General features: G+C 41.7%; 2 protein-coding genes across 2 annotated transcripts in view; one reads left to right on the top strand and one right to left on the bottom strand.

The window, feature by feature from the left end:
- Nucleotides 1-18,304, top strand: part of LOC145417784 (uncharacterized) — a 102,742-nt gene that overhangs the window by 27,310 nt on the left and 57,128 nt on the right. The gene's annotated exons all lie outside the window — the stretch shown is intronic.
- tzn (hydroxyacylglutathione hydrolase tenzing norgay) lies at nt 245-18,287 on the bottom strand. Its single transcript, XM_080286431.1, has 8 exons — nt 18,231-18,287; nt 14,937-15,028; nt 13,156-13,271; nt 9,440-9,561; nt 7,146-7,375; nt 5,120-5,223; nt 3,307-3,451; nt 245-2,366 (listed from the first exon to the last, which is right to left on the bottom strand). Exons 2-8 carry the CDS (start codon nt 15,004-15,006, stop codon nt 2,230-2,232), a joined length of 924 nt encoding a protein of 307 aa, XP_080142557.1. The 5' UTR covers nt 15,007-15,028; nt 18,231-18,287; the 3' UTR covers nt 245-2,229.

The following is an 18,304-nucleotide window of genomic DNA, read 5'->3' as shown; positions in this document are numbered from 1 at the left end:
CAAACATGCTTGCATGGGTCGGCCTTGGTCACCGTGGCACTATATTCGAAATTCACCTGTGCAGCCAGGACTGTATTGAGCAGTTGCACTCGGAACAGCCCAGGCTGTATAGAGCAGTTAACGGGTTAAGTGGTATGATCTTAACTGGTCACTGCTTCATTCAGCACAGTAAAATATAACATACCGTATTATTTTTATATATATACAGTATGTATTTAAAAAAAAAAAAAAAAAAACTGTCAGATGTCTTTGACAAGGAAATCTTTGTTTCAAAAAATAACTTCCAAGGGGAATAATACAAAACAATATAAGGAGCGAATAACTGCAGTAGGATGGCTGGTTCACAACAGGCAGCTCTTACAATGACGGATAATAAAGACCACTCGTATAAGTGTGACCTCGAGTGCAAATGGACAACGCAGGTCTACGGAACCGAGAGGAGGCATCTATGTCAATCACTTAGGGAATAAGGCACAGTGTAGTATAGTACTGTACCACTGCCAAATATTTCATTATTGACAAAGAGCTCTGGCAATCTTAAATATAACATTATTTCTACGTGGTGGTAGGTGGAGGCACTCACCATCCACTCACTAATGATTTCTTGTAACCCAGGAAACCAATTACTCAGTGGATGGTAACCATGCACCTAAAATATGGATGCCTGGTGGTCTACTGGGTTAAGGTGCTCCAACTGGATTTGGCCCATGTGGGTCAATATGGATATACATGCACATGAAATGGTATACTATCAGCATCCACTTTGAATATCCAGCTTGGCTTGCCTTTTGACCCCGTAACTCTAGGTATAAGTAGACCATACGATGGACACACTACCAAGCCACAGTGGTTCCCTACTTTCAGTACTGCAGTACTGGACAAGTACAGTATGCCTTTTTAAACACTCGCACATAATCGGTGTACTAAATACAGTATAGAGTATTTTCTGTCAAGCTTAACAAAAATAAATTTAAAAAAATGTATAAATAAAAAAAGGTACAGTACTATCACTGTACAACATACTGATACTCTCCTTGCCATTACTTTTACACAGAACCATACTACATTCTGGGGTAATGTTATAACCACTGGAATACAGGTATAGCTGACTTAGTATAGTACAGTGTATATATACTTGGATACAGTGCATTTTAGACCTACAAACCTATATACAACTATCAAACTAAAACACCAAAGCTGCAAGTTTGTTTTATATATATATATATATATATATATATATATATATATATATATATATATATATATATATATATATAATACACAAAAGCATCATTATTAATGTGATGTGCATATGTGCTGAATTGTTCAGCAAGTCAGTTCAACCTAAATAGGTTACATAACCCATGACCACTTGGTGGTTTAGGCTGTTTTAAATTTCTATGTATCTGATGCTTCAAGCATCAACCTTCTAACTACTACAATGCTGATAGGAAATATTAATAAACTGAAAGAACTTGAATTTTCATTCTGGTTGTAACTCCCACAACAGTGATTTGGAAGCTTAGTCCATTAAAAGTGGTTTGCATCATACTACTCCAATCTTAACAGACATCAGCACACATCAATAGACATCCCGCACAGTCTTCCTGTATGATGCTTCCTGTGTCCTATCCAGACATCTCAGTGATTAATATTTAAAACCAGTACATATAGCACATCAATTCAGGTAACAGGACAAGCTTACAGCTAAAACCTGGTTGTGAGAATGCAACTGTGAGGCATTTGTAACCTGTAATGCACTTTGCTTAGCTTTCTACAACATGCAGTTCCCTTAATGTACCACTGCTCATCCCATACATGGAAGTTATTGCTACTGCTGAGAGTTTTACTGGAGCTCTCTCACTTGCACACAACCATTCTCGAAAATGTATTACAGACAGTCACAGTCATTCACTTTTCACCAAAAGGCTAAACTAAATCTAAATAATACAGTATAAAGGTATACATAGGAGCAAACACTTGGTTCCTTGGAATACAGATGAGTATCAACCCAATGACCTTGAGGATTTTTTTCACTGAATTTTTTCCACCTTTTGATAATGTTATTTAGCTTAGAGCAGACTTGTCAAATAGCCGAGGTGAAATGTAGCCACGTTCTGTCTTTCCTAAACTCAGTAAGATAATCTGGTAAGAATAAGAACAAATTAAAAGAGACTACCCAAGTTCAAGGGACCAATAACTGCATTATCTACATGGCAACTGAAGACCTTACAGCCTGGGTGCTTTCCAGTTGTCTTTCTCAGTGCGTACGGCAGCCATTGTCTGTACAGGGTCGGATGTGCCCGTGTGCTGCTGGACTGATGCCTCACACACGCGCATGAAGGGGTTGATTTGCTTCTCCTCACCTGGGGGAGTATTTATGAAGGATCTTAACTAATTTACACAATAAACAAGTCTTAACATTTAACTAATATTACAGATTGTTTTGTTTTTTGTGCTTTGTCAGTTTAATATTAGCTAATTTGATTGATTCTTTCCTTCATGACATATATTCTATAATGAACATTAGTATTACCTTGTGTGTTATTTGTATATTTTCAACATCGACACAGTTTGTATTACAGTAATAGGAAAAAAGGAAAGTGCCATATGCAAAAATAAACTGGCTGGCTGTGGCATGCATCAGGAAATGCAGAAAGGAGGACAGACTAGTGGTGCTCAGTGAGGAGGTGTAGAAGCACAGTATGTCCTCGATTTGATGCACTAATTCAGTCACTACCCTGTGTGCTAAATTGAGGATATATATTGGGCACTCTGCTTCTTATTTTATGCATTTTTGTCGCTATGTAGCATGCAAGATAATGTTAGTTAATGGAACAGCCTTTTCTAAACAACAAAATCTTATTATAGCATGTATATTTACAAACAGGTAATGTATGAAAGAGAGAGGGTAATGCTCATCCACTGCAAACAAATGGAATTTACCTATGTTTTCATTGTTAAACTGGGCAGTGATAACAGAAAAGTTTTTGCGTCAAATGGGTTGTTCACTAAACTGGAGTGTATCATTGAGCATATACGGTACTGTATAGGGGTACCAGGTTGTTGATACAGAGGCAGCCTTAGGACAACATGGGATGAGTTGGGATATTGAGACCTAAGATCTAGATGACTCAACAAAGAATCGTTGCAGAACAGAAGAGGGTGGAGGAGAGCTGACAAGTGAACTCATCTGACCAACTCTACATGGAAAACAGATGCAAAACTTAAAAGAAATGAGAAAATGAATGAGAAGAGGTGCTATCGTGCCTCCAAAGCCAACAAGAATGTGACTCAAAAGATTACCAATTGTGGAGGGTACAGATGGCTGTCCCTTTTCCCGAAGCTCTTTGATGTCTTTGATTTTTGCCTGGATGGCGTTATTGTTGGGCTCGATGGTTGCTCCAAAGTTGAGGTTCTGGAGTGCATATTCATGGCCACAGTACACCAGCTGAGGGTAAGAGCAAATATTAGGATATCATAGCATGTGCACCAAAGAATACATTACACAGTACAGTACAGGGTGATCCATACCTCTAGCACCATAAATTGTTGCTGATTTTTGTTGTGGTCTACAATTTTAAAATCACAAGCTATTTACGAAAATCTTTTGTGTTCCATAATTTTCGAACCATAGGCCACTGCTTTTTGTTGTATGGTTGTCTATAACACTGGAATCAAAGGTTACTAACTGTTGTTGTGGTTGACAATTCTCATATCACTATACAGTCTAGCTATCTATCTATTGCCAGACGCCATAATCCCGTACGGGGTGGCCATTTGACTCTGATGGTGTACTTTCTTTTATTTACACTCACATACTCCAGTACAACAGGTAGTTAGTGTCTGAGCTGAATGAAGTCTTGTTTTATATGTGACATACTTGCAGAAAACCTCAACACTGCATCACAGCCCATTGCAGATGTTGCCAGTTGGACCACTGCCATGGTGCAATATGATCTTGGAATTCTGGACCGTCCCGTAGTATGCATCTGATAACTGGATGCAATTTGGCATCCAACAAACAAACAAATTTTGGACCAGTGAATGCTAGACAGCACTGTGCACTACAAATGTTTGCCAACACCGTAAAACTGCAACTACCACTTTGAAATATTGTGTAATGGGAGCATGACATACACGTCTACAACTTAATTACAACATTTATCTTTGTACCTCAATGCAGTAACAGAAAAAGAGGTAATTGTGCAAGGGACATGGCACAGGGTCAGATGGTGGCTGGTATTATGAAGTCCGAGATATTACCCTGAGTAAAGACTTAAGTCTACAGTAAGAACAGTGGAAACAGGATTATTAAGAATAGTGCGTTGAGTGCAAAGAGTCAACAGGTTAAGAAATTATGTGATTCATGAAAGACGGAGAGAGGAAGCCTGACAGTAAAAGAGTGTATGGTGGCCTACTTGGATGGTACAGACACACAGAAAGAATGAACAAAGAAAGGGAGATGAAAAAGAGATAAATATACCGTAGAACAGTAAGTTTGAAGGTGGAAAGAAGCATGGTAAACCAAAACAGTGGATGGACAGGTAAATGAGTGTGAGAAAGAGAGCTCTGGAAGTTAAGGAGGCTAAGGGATTATCAAGCAGCTGAGTTGGTTGGATGAAATATATATATGGAGATGCACACAACATAATGATACCATGGAGCAGGTATATATGAAGCACATTTATAATAAACAACCCCCCAAATATAAGCAGACTGTTACGTCTGTGAAGTGAAGCAACAATTCTGGGAGCTTGAGTGGTATGTGAATGATTCTATGAGCCACTGTAATGAGCATGCTATTGACAGCACTCCTACTTTTACATTTTCTCCCAGACTCCTTTCTTTTCTCTGGAACCTACCTCCTCCCATCCTTGGGTGGGAAAAATGTCATGATGATGATGATGATGATGATGACGATGATTATGACTGATGGTGACTGACTGATTGATGGATTGATTGGCTGACTGATGATGATGATGATGATGATGATTATGATTGATGATGACTGATCACAATGATGACAATGATGGTAAAGAAGATATAATTAGCTAAGTAAAAAATTTACTTTCAGTCCAAAAATGTTAACAGACGGAAAATACACATCAAAACTTACTGTGTGGTCTGGCAGGTTTCCAAGAATCTCTATCAAGGCCCTGTGCATCTCAGTTGCATTTCCTTCAAAGAATTTACCACAGCCTCCAAGGAAGAGTGTGTCTCCTGCAATATAAGTCTTACTCAGGTTTGCTTACATAAATGTCATTATCTATCTATCTATTTATCTATTGCCAGATGCCTCAATCCCGTTCGGGGTGGCCACAAACAAACTGCCTCCACGTCGCTCTGTCCCCCGCCATTTCACTGCCCAGCTCCCAACTCACACCTCCCTCTCTCATATACCTCTCCACCCCATCCCTCCATCTCATCCTCGGCCTCCCCCTCCCCCTCCCTCTTCCCCCCTCCACCTCACTCACATACACTCTCTTCGTCAGTCTTTCACCCTCCATCCTCTCCACATAGCCAAACCACCTCAGTGTATTCCTCCTAACGCTTCCTATCACATCTACATCCACACCACAACGCTCCTTTATATCCTCATTTGTCAGCCTGTCTCTCCATGTGACTCCACAGGCTCCTCTTAAATAACTCATTTCCACTGCTCTCACTCTTGACTTGTGTCCTTCCACCAACGTCCAAGTTTCACTTCTATATCCTAAAGTTGGTATCACAATACTGTCATTATCATCTCCACAAAAATTATACTACATACTACCCTGATTAAAAGTTTGCTGACACTTCCATGCCGGCTATGGCAATGGAAGGCACTGCATGAAAAATTTTTGCAACAGGAATATGATGCAGAACAAAAAAGTATAGGAAGGATGGATTATTCTGATGTTTGAGAAGGAATAATTTAAAATGCAAAGCACAATGCTGGAAAGAGCATCATCCTCATCCTGACCTTTTTTCCACCAAAAGATGGGATGAGGTGGAATCAGCAACAAAATTCCACTTGCCTCATGCTCGTTTCTCCAGGGACTTTGACAATTAGCCTTATAAATCCTCTGCAACCAATAATGATGACTATCCAGCCATACATGTTGGCCATCAGCGCTGTTCACTTCAGATTCAGCAAACTAAACTTCAAAGTCCACATGGAGAAAAGCAGCTGATGTGATGGGAATTTAGCTGTTTAACAGCTCAGTCTGGGACAAACACTCACCTACCAACACAATGAATTTGCTTCACACTTATGACATGTCCATCACTTTCCTCTTTGATGCATAATATCAAGGAGAATCAGCTCTGGCCAAAAACATATCAGGTCTCTTTCAGTTTCATAATACAGTACAGTATCAGTCACCACAGGAAAGTAATGAGCGATCATATGTTTGGCAAACTTTTGTCCATAATAGGAGGCTACTATAGTCAGGTGCTTGGAAGAAAAATAATTATTTGATCAACCCCTTCATAGTACAGAGTCCTCATAATGTTACCTTCAAAAATAAAAGTAATATAAAAAAATTGTTAACTATTAACTCTGTGGTAAATAACAGAAAACAGGCCAACTGGATTTCCACTGACACCCACTGAGGTGACCTGTCAGCTTCCCCCGATTTACAATACAAACTATATGGAGAAAGCTGCGACATTTTTTGACACATCCTTGACTTATAATGCTGATGGCCTATAAACATATATCATTATCATTCCAACTTCCTTTCCCCCAATACGGATGGGGTGAGGCAAAGTCCTGAGAAGAGAAGAGTGAGAAAAGCACAGCAATGGGAGAACTTATCATCTGCATGCATAGTAAAAGAGGTCATACTCATTCACTGTTAAAGCCTCCAATATCCTGACTCCATTTCAATGGCACAGCACATACGGTGCATTTTTCATATACCTGTATTCCTCTATAGGTGCACTTCATACTATCTATGAAACAGAGTCACTCCACTGACTATCAGATTAAATCAATCAATCAAAGGGGTGCCAAACCCCTGTTGTCTCCTCCTTACATACCATAGTTCAATCAATCAACCAGCCCCTTCTAAATCTTCACACTTTACTTTCTCCCACTCATTTACCACATCTTTCCACCTTCTTGGTCTAGCATGCCTGTATATGAAGAATTCTCTCACCAGTAAATACAGCTGGCTTGTGGTTTGGGTCATCAGAAGTAATGTTGTAGCATATGTGTCCTTTGGTGTGGCAGGGTGTGAAGAGGCACGTCACCTGTAGACCTCCCAGGGTGAAGGTGTCCCCATGGCTCACCTGCTGTGTCAGGGCGGGAATTCGGTCATCACCACCCACCACCTTCAATGGCTTGCCAAATGTCTCTACTAGTTCCTTGTTTCCCCCAGCATGGTCCCTGCAGGACAATAACAATAGCATTAATCTGTTCACTATGATGATGTATAAGAACCCATCTATCTATCTAGGGTCAAATGCCTTAATCATGGAATGGGTGGCCACAAACAAATTGTCCTCACGTCGTCCTGTCCTCCACCATCAAGCTAGCCTCCTTCCAACTTGCATCACCCTAATTCATTTCCAAACCAGATAAGTTGGTTAAAATAAGTTGGGTGGGAATGATTCCAAAACAGCAGCAGGGATGCATAAAAGAAGGCAATCTATCAATAAAGTGTCCAGAGAAATAGGTCACACATTCCTTCATACCAGAACATCATTCAGGTCTTTGACATTCTTGGCTTCACCTCACAAACAACCTATTCATATATTTTTTTGTTCTTTTTTATCTTTTGATACAATGCACAAATGCCTTAAGAACAAAAACTATCCACTGACCACCACATTAGAATTTGACTGTAGCCTCTGTCAAGTGCATCTACAATTTCATCCATCAATTTCTCTTTAAATGCTATTGCTTCTTCAAATTCCACAGCTTACTTTCTCACACATTCACTTATGATATCCATGACATAGTTAATCTATTAACCTAACTGTGCTGCTTTATTTTTATCCTAAATTTCAACTTAAGTACACAGTGACCAAATATTTAATGACTGAAGGTTCTTTGAGGGATAAACACAAAATGCTAAATGTCACAGTGGAAGTATATGCCTATGGTCTATCCATCCATCCATCATCCAATCCTACGTTGTCCCATGAGGAGTGTAGGAGCCCGGGGCTAGGCAAGTTGGTCCTGACATGTAAGATGAGAGTGACCAGCCTCACTCATCCCTAAGTAGCATTAAGTGAGCAATAACTCCAACCACCCTTGGATATAAACCTTCACCAGCTCAATCCGATTGGAGCACTGCAATTATCCACTAAACCACCAGGCGCCATAATTTGGTTATATGGTTACCACCCAGCATAGTAAATGGTTTCCCAGTGTACAGGAAACCATTTAGCTTGTCACTCAGTGTAGAGTCACCCATAGACAGAAAGAACAGGAAAGAATGAAGGAAAGAAAGATAAAAGAAGGAGCATAAAATCACCCTTAGGTAGAAGGATGAGAAAAAAATAAAGTAAAGGAAGAGTGAAGAGGAAGGAAAGAAAGGAGGGAGGAGAGGGCTGACACCCAAGAGCTGCACTACATCGAGTGAGTGGATGGTGAGCACCTTGCCTTGCATGTATGGGCTGGAATCTTACTAAGGTGACTGGAGGTTTTTCAATCACTTACTGCTACCAGAGGCACTGGCTGGTCTCCTGCTATTCTGGGCTATGGTGGCCAGCCTTTGGGAATTGTACCTAAACCCCCTGATGCTAGGCTCCCTGCACCCTTCCCCTATCCCAAAACCAGGCTTATTTTTGTAATTTGTATTTTCCTTTTTTTTTTTTCCCCTTACAAATCAATAACAAATGATGCAAACACACACATGAAACATGTACTTACCCTTTGTTGGTGTATATCTCTACTAGCGTGTGGGTGGTTGACTGCAATCAGTACACGTGTACTCTGCCCCTAGGCGTCTCTCTCTCAACCCCCCCCAACCCACCCCACCTCTGTCCCAGCTTGCCTCTCCCTCCACCCTCAGGCACACAAGAGAGCCTGCCACACCACTCTCAGTGGGTCTGGCGAACTTTTAAGTTGAAACATGCCTGCGAAATATGAAAATGTTCTTAGATATGAACCAGCACCTGTCAACCAAACGTCCTCAGATGTGAACCGGCATCAGGGGGTTAAACGGGATAATATGGAACTGGCTGTAATCATCAAGAAAGTACTGTACAGCACACACAAAAGACCATTGGCCTCTCCTGCCTCTTTCTCATTGCTAGCTTAACAGATGCTTGACTGACACAGTGGACAAAGGTACATATCACCCACAGATGAATAATAAGCACTGTAATCCATTATTCGAATAAAAAGCACTGTAATCCATTATATCACATTAAGTGCCTATAAATTCCACAATGAATGAGAGGTGGGAGTGGCAAACAGACTACAGTACCTCACTGTACATACCAGTGGTGATGTGTTGTGAGAACAGTTGTGAGTGAAGCTCCTGCCTCTGCTACAGCTGCTAACACTGTCTTAGGCTCCACTGGATCCACTATTGCTGCCTCCTTACTCTTCTCATCCACCACCTGCAGAGCCACATTTACCATTAACTTCCTTAATCTAAATCATTTGTACTTCAACAGAAAAGTTCAACCTAGAACTATCCATATAATGAATCACAAGCAGCATCATGTAAAGAGAAGGTGTTAGTTCATCATCATCATCTGGACCTCCTTTCCCACCCAAGGGCAGGGTGACAAGTAGCAATGTCCAGACAACCCAAATATGCCCAATCCAATGGGTCACGCTTCCATTCACTCATCATGCAAGCCCCCAGATTCCTGGCCCTATCGGATACGCCAAAAAACATTCACCACGTTCTGTAGCTTCACATAAACGTATCCGACTGAGTCAATCCAGACGCTGCCACGTTAAAAAGGGGTGCCAAAATCCCTGATCATGCACTTCTCCTCACAACATTCATCCAGCCAGCTCAATCACTTGTCAGTTCCCTAGCCTCACTGACTTCCAAAGCTCCCTTCCTCACACACTCATCCACCACATCTCTCCACCTTCTCCTTGGCCTACCTCGCCTCCTCCCTCCTTCAAATTCACTCAGATATACCTTTTTCACCACTCTATTGTTATCCAATCTCTCCACATGACCATACCATCTCAGTACACTCTCTTCGATTCTGGTGTCCACCAACTTCCTCACTCCGCATCTTTCACGAATCACATTATTTCGTATCCTATCCACCCTCTATACTCCACATACATTCCTCAGCAGTCCCATCTCCATTGCTCTCACTCCTGACTTTTCATTTTCACGCCACACCATAGTCTCACATCCATATGTTAAAGCTGGCACTGACACTCCCTCATGTAAGCCTCGTGCAGCTGCAACACTCAATCCTCTGTTTCTTATCAAGGCCTTCATTGCACCAGCTACTTTTCTTCCTTGTGTCACTTTATGTTCAACTTCTTTTGCACATTTTCCTCTCTTTTCCATCACTGTACCCAGGTATTTGAACTCTCTCACCAATTCCAGTCTCTCTCCATTCGCTGTAACATCACACTGGGAGTCACCTTCTCTCTCAATAACCATCACTTTACTCTTTTCTACATTTACTCTCAAGGTACGACGCTCACAGACATCAGCAAAACTCTGCGCTAGCCTACCAAGTTCTTGTCCGGTACTTGCAAGCAGTACTGCATCATCAGCATACAACACATTTGAAATATTCCATCCATCACCATTCATTACCAACGCCATCCCTCTCTCCATTACTCGTGTTTTCACTTCTCTCATCACCTCATCCACATATATATTGAACAACCGTGGGGACATCACACACCCCTGTTGCACGCCTACATCGATCGTGAACCATTCACTTGGATGCCCATTAACCCTTAGACATGTTTCGCTATCATCATAAAAACTCTTGACAGCACCTAGCAGCTTACCATGTACACCGTACATGCGCAAAACTTTCCACAATCCCTCTCTGTCTACTTTGTCGTATGCTATTGCCAGATCCATGAATGCCATAAACACCTTATGGTCCTTCTCACAAGCCTTCTCTGCTATCTGTCTCACTGCAAATATTTGATCCACACATCCTCTGCCACTCCTAAAGCCACCCTGATCATCACTCACTAGGACTTATGATATCTCTCTTACTTTCTCTATAATAATTCTTCCATATACCTTCCCTACCACATTCAGTAAACTTATGCCACGATATTTCTTGCACTCACTTCACTCACCTTTATTTATGTACAGGGGTACAATCACAGCCTTCTTACATATCTCCAACAAGCACTTCATTCCACTCTCTCCACTACACTTAAGCATTTCTGCATTCACCTCATCAACCCCAGCTACTTTCCCATTTTTTAGCCACTTCACAGCACTCTTCACCTGTGTGAGTGTCATGTCTCCTGGCACTGCATTCCTTCCCTGCACACCCCCAAAACCAATCATGCTTACAGCTGCTCTGCTCTTTCTATTCCCATTCATCAGTCTTTAAAAATATACTTTCCATCTGGTCCTTACTTATCTCCATGGGTTAACAATCTACCACCTGCATCCTTCACACTATCACATTTCTTTCCGCTTTCACTTCTACATTTTCGTACCTCTTTCCAGAATAACTTCCTATTTTCAGAGTAGTTCGCATTCATTTTTCTTCCTAGTTCATCATTTACCTCCTCCTTTCTCCTCTTCACCAGTCTCTTTATGTGCTTCTTGCTCTCAATATACTCAGTTCTTATTTCAACTGAACCCCTATCCTGTAACCACTTTAGCCACTTCTTCCTCTTTTCCTCCACCACTGTCTTAACCTCCTCATCCCACCATGCTGTACCTTTCTTCTTTGTTGTTACTCTTTCCACACCACACACCACTTTAGCATTCCTAACTATGCAATCCCTATATGCATTCCACAGGCTGTCCAGATCCATTTCATTCCAGTTCACTGATTCTAATTCCTCCTCTACTTTGGTCCTGTGATCATCTGCCATTTCTTTGATCCTCAGTTTCTCAACTTTCAGTCTTTCTCTCTGACTGCTCCTCTCTCTCCTGATCCACCTCACTCTTCTCAGCTTGATCTTGCATTCCACAATCATATGATCTTACAGACCTCCACAACGTCCTCTCACGGCCCTCGTATCAGCAACCATTCCCATCATCAACCTCTCTACGAGCTCGTAATCAATCAAGCTTCTTTCAACACGATCCCCATTTCCTCTATACCATGTATATTTATGTGCATCTTTGTGTTTGAAATACAAGTTACAAATGCACAACCTCCTCTCCTGACACGAATCTTTTAGTCGCTTCCCATTATAATTTTCTCCTGGTACTCCATAACAGCCCATTATGTCATCCTCAGGACCAGTGCCTACTCTTCCATTCATATCCCCCATTACAATCACTTTATAGCTCCTGGGCATTTCCCCCACTGCTTCATCCAGCTCATCCCAAAATCGGTCTTTCTCTCTCTCACTCCTGTCCTCACACAGTGCATATGCTACAATCACTGCCACTTTCACCTTCTCAAGCTTGAACTTGACATACATACACCTTGAGCTGACACATTTGTAGTCTCTCATTCCACTCTGCCACAACTCAATCATCAACAAAGCAACTCCTTCCTTGCATCTTCCTCGCCCATTCATTCCCGATCTTACACATTTTACACTCTCCCACTCCTCCACTTCGTACCCTATTAATTTTTGTTTCACACAATGCCATCACAGCATATCTCGCACTCTTGAACACATTCACCACTTCCACCCTCTTGCTCTCCTCATTCATACTTCTCACATTCCACATGGCCATGCAAATCTGCCCATTTGGTTGGGGCCCTGGGCAGGTATTGGGCCCTCCAAAGCTCTCTGAAACGACTGCCATGATTAAGTGATTTTGGATAGGGTATCTGGGAACACTTAATCCTGCCAGAAACCCCAGGTATATGGTTAACACCCAGTGTAGTAAATGGTTTCCTGGGTACAGGAAACCATTTGGCTTGTCACTCAGTGTAGGGCTCATATGGCATCACTCTACATTGTGTGAGTGGATGATGGGTGCCCCCATCCACCACACAGTTCATCAATGACTTAATAATGAAGCAACTTTCAAAGCAGACTGACTTTATATCCTAAATGTAACTTACAAGGTACATGTAGTTGTCTGAGAGTGCTGGCAGGATCTTGACCTTCATGTTGTTGTGATTCACTGTGCTCTGACTGCTGTGGAACTGACCTGCACCCACGTTGTACCACGCGTTGGCTGTGGGGAAAATGCCACAGTTAATTCCTTCAGTCCAATGACATACACAGACAATCCAGGAAATGTACAAGAACTTGCAGTTATAGCTTAGCTTAGTTCTGAATTTTTGTTTCTTTTATTGAGGCCCCAACAGGCTTGCAAGTGTCAGCCTTGGTCATATAATGGCAGCTATCCATGCTGCTCAACCTCTACCAGCCTCTATACTCAGTCTCTTATCCACCCATGAGGTCAAACTGTATGACCTCATCAAATCTGTCTCTTGCAAATCCACCATCAATGTTCGTACCTCTCGCCCTCTGTCCCCAGTTGTCATCCTCCATCCTCCCCACATGCTCAAATCATCTCAGTCTACCCCTTCTCATCACAACACTGATATATTCATCCCCAGCTGTCATCCTCCTTCCTCTCCACATGCCCAAACCATCTCAATCTACCCTTTCTCATCACAACACTAATATATTCAATTACCATCCTTCCTCTCAACTCTTCATGCACAGTCCTAAACCCCCCCAAGCCTGTTATTCAAGGACATACTATGCATCTATCTGCTCGTTCTCATCTTCATACATTTAAGCCTATGAATATCCTCCTCTTTTACTGCCCAAGTCTATCACACAGCATTACACTCCTGAATGTTGAAGTCTTAGCAATTATGGAGCTATGATGACCTTGTAGGTGAATTATGGAGGTCATTTTTGCCCTAGTCCCTATCACTGCCCTCAAGATACATGCAACTCTCCTTCCTCACTGCACCCTTTCTTGCTCTTTCTTACAATTTATCCTCCAAACTCCTATCTTGCTTTTCACAGTACAGTACCTAGATATCACATGTTGCTCATATTCCCCAAATCTTGACCATTTAGTCTCACTTTGCATTCCACGGCTTCATTCCTCTCAGATGCTGAGAATACAGGTAAGTGGAAGAGATCAGGAAACGACGAATGTTGTATATACAATAGTATGTATGTGTGTGCAAGGGCAGCAGCATGTGTGGAATATGAACAAACCTAGTTCTTTTCTCTGACTATTAGATTGGAATGGAAATGTGTTCAGGAATGTTCAATACATAAATAGTTTTCATGGTACTGTATACCACAGTCCCTCAATTCCGTCCCTATACTTTAAAGGGATGATGATGTCTGCAGAAGGGCAATTTCTGCCTGTACTCCACTGAGTTTATGTCCAAATGAGCCTGGAACCATAACAACAACAAAGCTGGATATCAAAACCCAACAACTGAACCACTTCCCAGGGACACAAATTTTAAGCTGGCTACTGCAATTTCTTCCACATCATACTGGACCACATGCTCCCACTGGCACTGTCAATGCTTTTTTGTGAAGCTGGCCAAAATGGCAAGATGATTCCCATTCACACTGCTGTCAGGGCTTAGGAATGTAACATGATGAAACACTCACTACCCACATTTTACTGCCATTTACACGGTATGTAACTGATAATTTATGCAATAAATGGTTTATATTTGTTTCAATAATCTAGTACAAAATCATCAAGTATATGACAGGGCACAGATGTTCCTATGTACTATATATTAGGAACTTTTACATACAACTGTGCTAGGACCTACAGTACACTGTAACTGAATATAAGGCTTATGGTGGATATCTTTATGTCTGAGGGCAGTGTGCAGGACTGTTCCAGTACCTCTGAAATAAGCAGCTGTAAGAGTTTGAACTGCCTGCTCTGGCAGCAGGGACGTTGCTAGCCGGAACATTCAACTATCATACACTCGGTCCCTGCAACAACAAACAATACACCGGTTATAATACACCACTTAAAAAAAAATCATCATCCAACATTTTCCTAAATTAATTACCCACCATTCCAAATGGACAGGAAGGGTTCTGAACAATATATGGTAAATGAAGTAAAAAGAAATCTATAACCAAGACTGTTTATCAGTACTGTATACCTACTTACTAACACATTGTTCCTCATCCCTCCCATGGAGGGGAAAAAAAAAAAAAAAAAAAAAAAAAAAAAAGTCTCAGTTTGTTTTTACACTTCTCTTTTGCCCTCTCAACCATTCTTTTTGCATTGCTACCTTTCTCACTTTTAACTTGTTCAATTATTTTACTTCATGTTGCTGGAGGTTTTCTGCCTGCAACAACAGAGTTAGAGAAAGAATAGAGAAATTAGTTGGAGAAGAACAGGGAGGCTTTAGGAAGGGAAGAGGTTGTGTAGATCAGATATTCATTCTCAGATCTTTAGTGGAAAAGTTTCTAGAGAAGGGAAAGAAGTTGTATGCGGCTTTCATGGATTTGGAGAAAGCATATGACAGGGTGGATAGACTAGGATTGTGGAAAGTGTTAAGAATATATGGAATAGATGGGAAGTTGTTGAATGCTGTGAAGAGTATGTACGATGGTGCAAAGCCTGCAGTGCGTGTGGATGGTGAACTAAGTGAATTTTTCTCTTTGAAAGTTGGGTTGAAACAGGGATGTGTCATGTCTCCATGGTTGTTCAATCTGTACATGGATGGGGTAATAAAAGAGGTACAAGGTAGGGTAGTGGATGTTGGAGTGGCCCTGGTGAGAGAGGATAGTGTTTGGAAACTCCCTGTACTGTTGTTTGCAGATGATACCGTGTTGTTGAGTGAAGACGAAGGGGAGCTGCAAGGCTTGGTGGATGAGTTTGAGAGTGTGTGTAAGAAACGGAATCTAAAGGTGAATGTAGGGAAGAGTAAAGTGATGGTCTTTGAGAGAGGTGAAGTCAGTGAATGTACAGCGAGGTTGGATGGTGAGGAATTGGAAAATGTGAGTACGTTTAAGTACTTGGGTAGTGTGATGAGTAAGGATGGAGGTTTGGAGGGTGAAGTGCTTGAAAGGGTACAGCAGGGAAGAAAGGTTGCTGGTTCTTTGAAAGCAGTGATAAGAAACAGGGAAGTGAGCATGGAAGTGAAAAAGTTACTACATGACAGTATTGTGATACCAACTCTAACGTACGGAAGTGAAGCTTGGACGTTGTTGGAAGGACACAAGTCAAGAGTGAGAGCCGTGGAAATGAGTTATTTAAGAGGAGCCTGTGGAGTCACATGGAGAGACAGGCTGATGAATGAGGATATAAAGAAGCGTTGTGGTGTTGATGTGGATGTGATAGGAAGCGTTATGAGGAACACACTGAGGTGGTTTGGCCATGTGGAGAGGATGGAGGGTCAAAGACTGACGAAGAGAGTGTATGTGAGTGAGGTGGAGGGGGAAAGAGGGAGGGGGAGGCCGAGGATGAGATGGAGAGATGGGGTGGAGAGGTATATGAGAGAGGGGGGTGTGAGTTGGGAGCAGGGGAGTGAAATGGCGGTGGACAGGGCGACTTGGAGGCGATTTGTTTGTGGCCACCCCAAACGGGATTGAGGCGTCTGGCAATAGATAGATAGAATAGAACAACACCAACAATCTACTGCTTTTCAAACATTCCTTGTCACATAGTATCCTGGCAGAAGGGTCCCATATCCTTACTAACTCAATGCATTTTTGCTTCATTCTTTGATTGTCATATTGCATACCATCTGTTCTTTGGCTCTTGGATCCTAATCAAGACTTGAATACACTGTACACCACTGCTTACTCCACCTATAATTCACACTGATACCCTTAATGCTACCCCCAAGATGCTCATCTCAACCAAATTTATCTTTGGCACTCTTCCCTCACTCACTGTTGACATTTACACTCATATGTGAGAGCTGGTAAAGTACACTATCCCTAAGTATATTCTCTATGGTAAACTCTCAATTATCCATTGTAATTCAGCCAAACCGGGCGCCAAATGAAGTGAAATGCCGGACATTGCACAGAACCCGCCCCATTGGCTCAACATTCGGTGTCAAGCCAGATACTGTGTTACTATCTGTCTCAACCCTCTATCTTAAAAACTTTCCCATGAGTAAAAGATGAAAACTAAGCATAAAATACAATACAGTAATGATACAGTACAGTTATACAGTACATAATGTACTACTGTATGCACACACCAAGCATTGCAATCGATGGAGAGTAGAGTTGTACACCATGCAGTACAGTACTGTACTGCACCACATGCAGCTGTATTTTCAGAATCACAATACAGCACAAGGGCATGAGTACTGACAGACCATAAGCTCTGCAACAATGAGAACAAGATGCCTGAGTTAATCACGGCACCAAGGTTTTGTGACCATGCGGTCAAGAGTGGAGTGCACAGAAACATCTTTGCTCTACGAGATCCATAGGTGAGAATGAGCGCATGGTGGTATGCTCAGCGCGCTGGGTGAGCTGCTCCCCTGATGGATTCTGATTGGCTAGTGCATTTTGGGGTTTTCCCACACCCCGGTTGGCTGCTGCTTATGAGCCAGTTGATAAGTCTCCATGCCGAAAATTGTCGAGAACTGCAGGTTACGTCCCATTTTGGTGACATATGTTGCATAATTTCACCGGATAATGCTTTAATTGAGCCGAGCCAGCAGTGCTGAATACTGTGACGATGGTTAATTGAGAGTTTACTGTACTTTAAGGCTAGCTGACCTCTCTTCCAAATCAAACCTAACAGGATGATGAAGCATGACACCTTATATTGTAAACTCTTATTCTTGTAATGGTAGGACAAATTTACTAAAATTATGGAAGACCCTAACGTGGCTAGGTAAAATTATTAATATTTCAGTGGTCCCACATCCCCAAAATGTATACCCATACCAAATAACTTTTAAAATATCTTACCAATATCTACATTCACTGCACTTGCAACTGTGTGAATGTTGGTATTAGCTTCTCAAACACTTCAAAGGATTAAAAAAAAAATACCGAAAGGTTTTTCAGGCTACTGTCTTTGGATAAAAGGCACATAATATACTCCATAAACTGTATCAACAACTTAATCCTAGCACCAGACACAGAAAATGACTGGCCTATATGATCAAGGTACAAATAAAATTGGCCCATCACTGTCATATCACATCCTCACCTTGCAGTGTCAGGCTGCCACCCACAGCAACAACTCCATCACCTCACGGACTTCCCAGCGTGTAGCTAAATTTG

This window comes from Coenobita brevimanus, chromosome 111 (genome assembly GCF_032717465.1).
Source record: "Coenobita brevimanus isolate Jiangsu-jjx chromosome 111, ASM3271746v2, whole genome shotgun sequence".
Lineage (NCBI taxonomy): Eukaryota > Metazoa > Arthropoda > Malacostraca > Decapoda > Coenobitidae > Coenobita > Coenobita brevimanus.
The sequence above is the reverse complement of the archived record's forward strand: the minus strand, read 5'-3'. Positions and strand labels throughout refer to the sequence as shown.

What these genes read in the sequence shown, in the direction of transcription:
- tzn (XM_080286431.1), bottom strand. Translation starts at nt 15,006, where the DNA reads ATGTTCCGGCTAGCAACGTCCCTGCTGCCAGAGCAGGCAGTTCAAACT. An exon ending in TACAGCTGCTTATTTCAGAG is followed by an intron (nt 13,272 to 14,936) that starts GTACTGGAACAG and finishes TTTTCCCCACAG; the next exon opens with CCAACGCGTGGTACAACGTG. An exon ending in CAAGCCAGCTGTATTTACTG is followed by an intron (nt 5,224 to 7,145) that starts GTGAGAGAATTC and finishes CTTATATTGCAG; the next exon opens with GAGACACACTCTTCCTTGGA.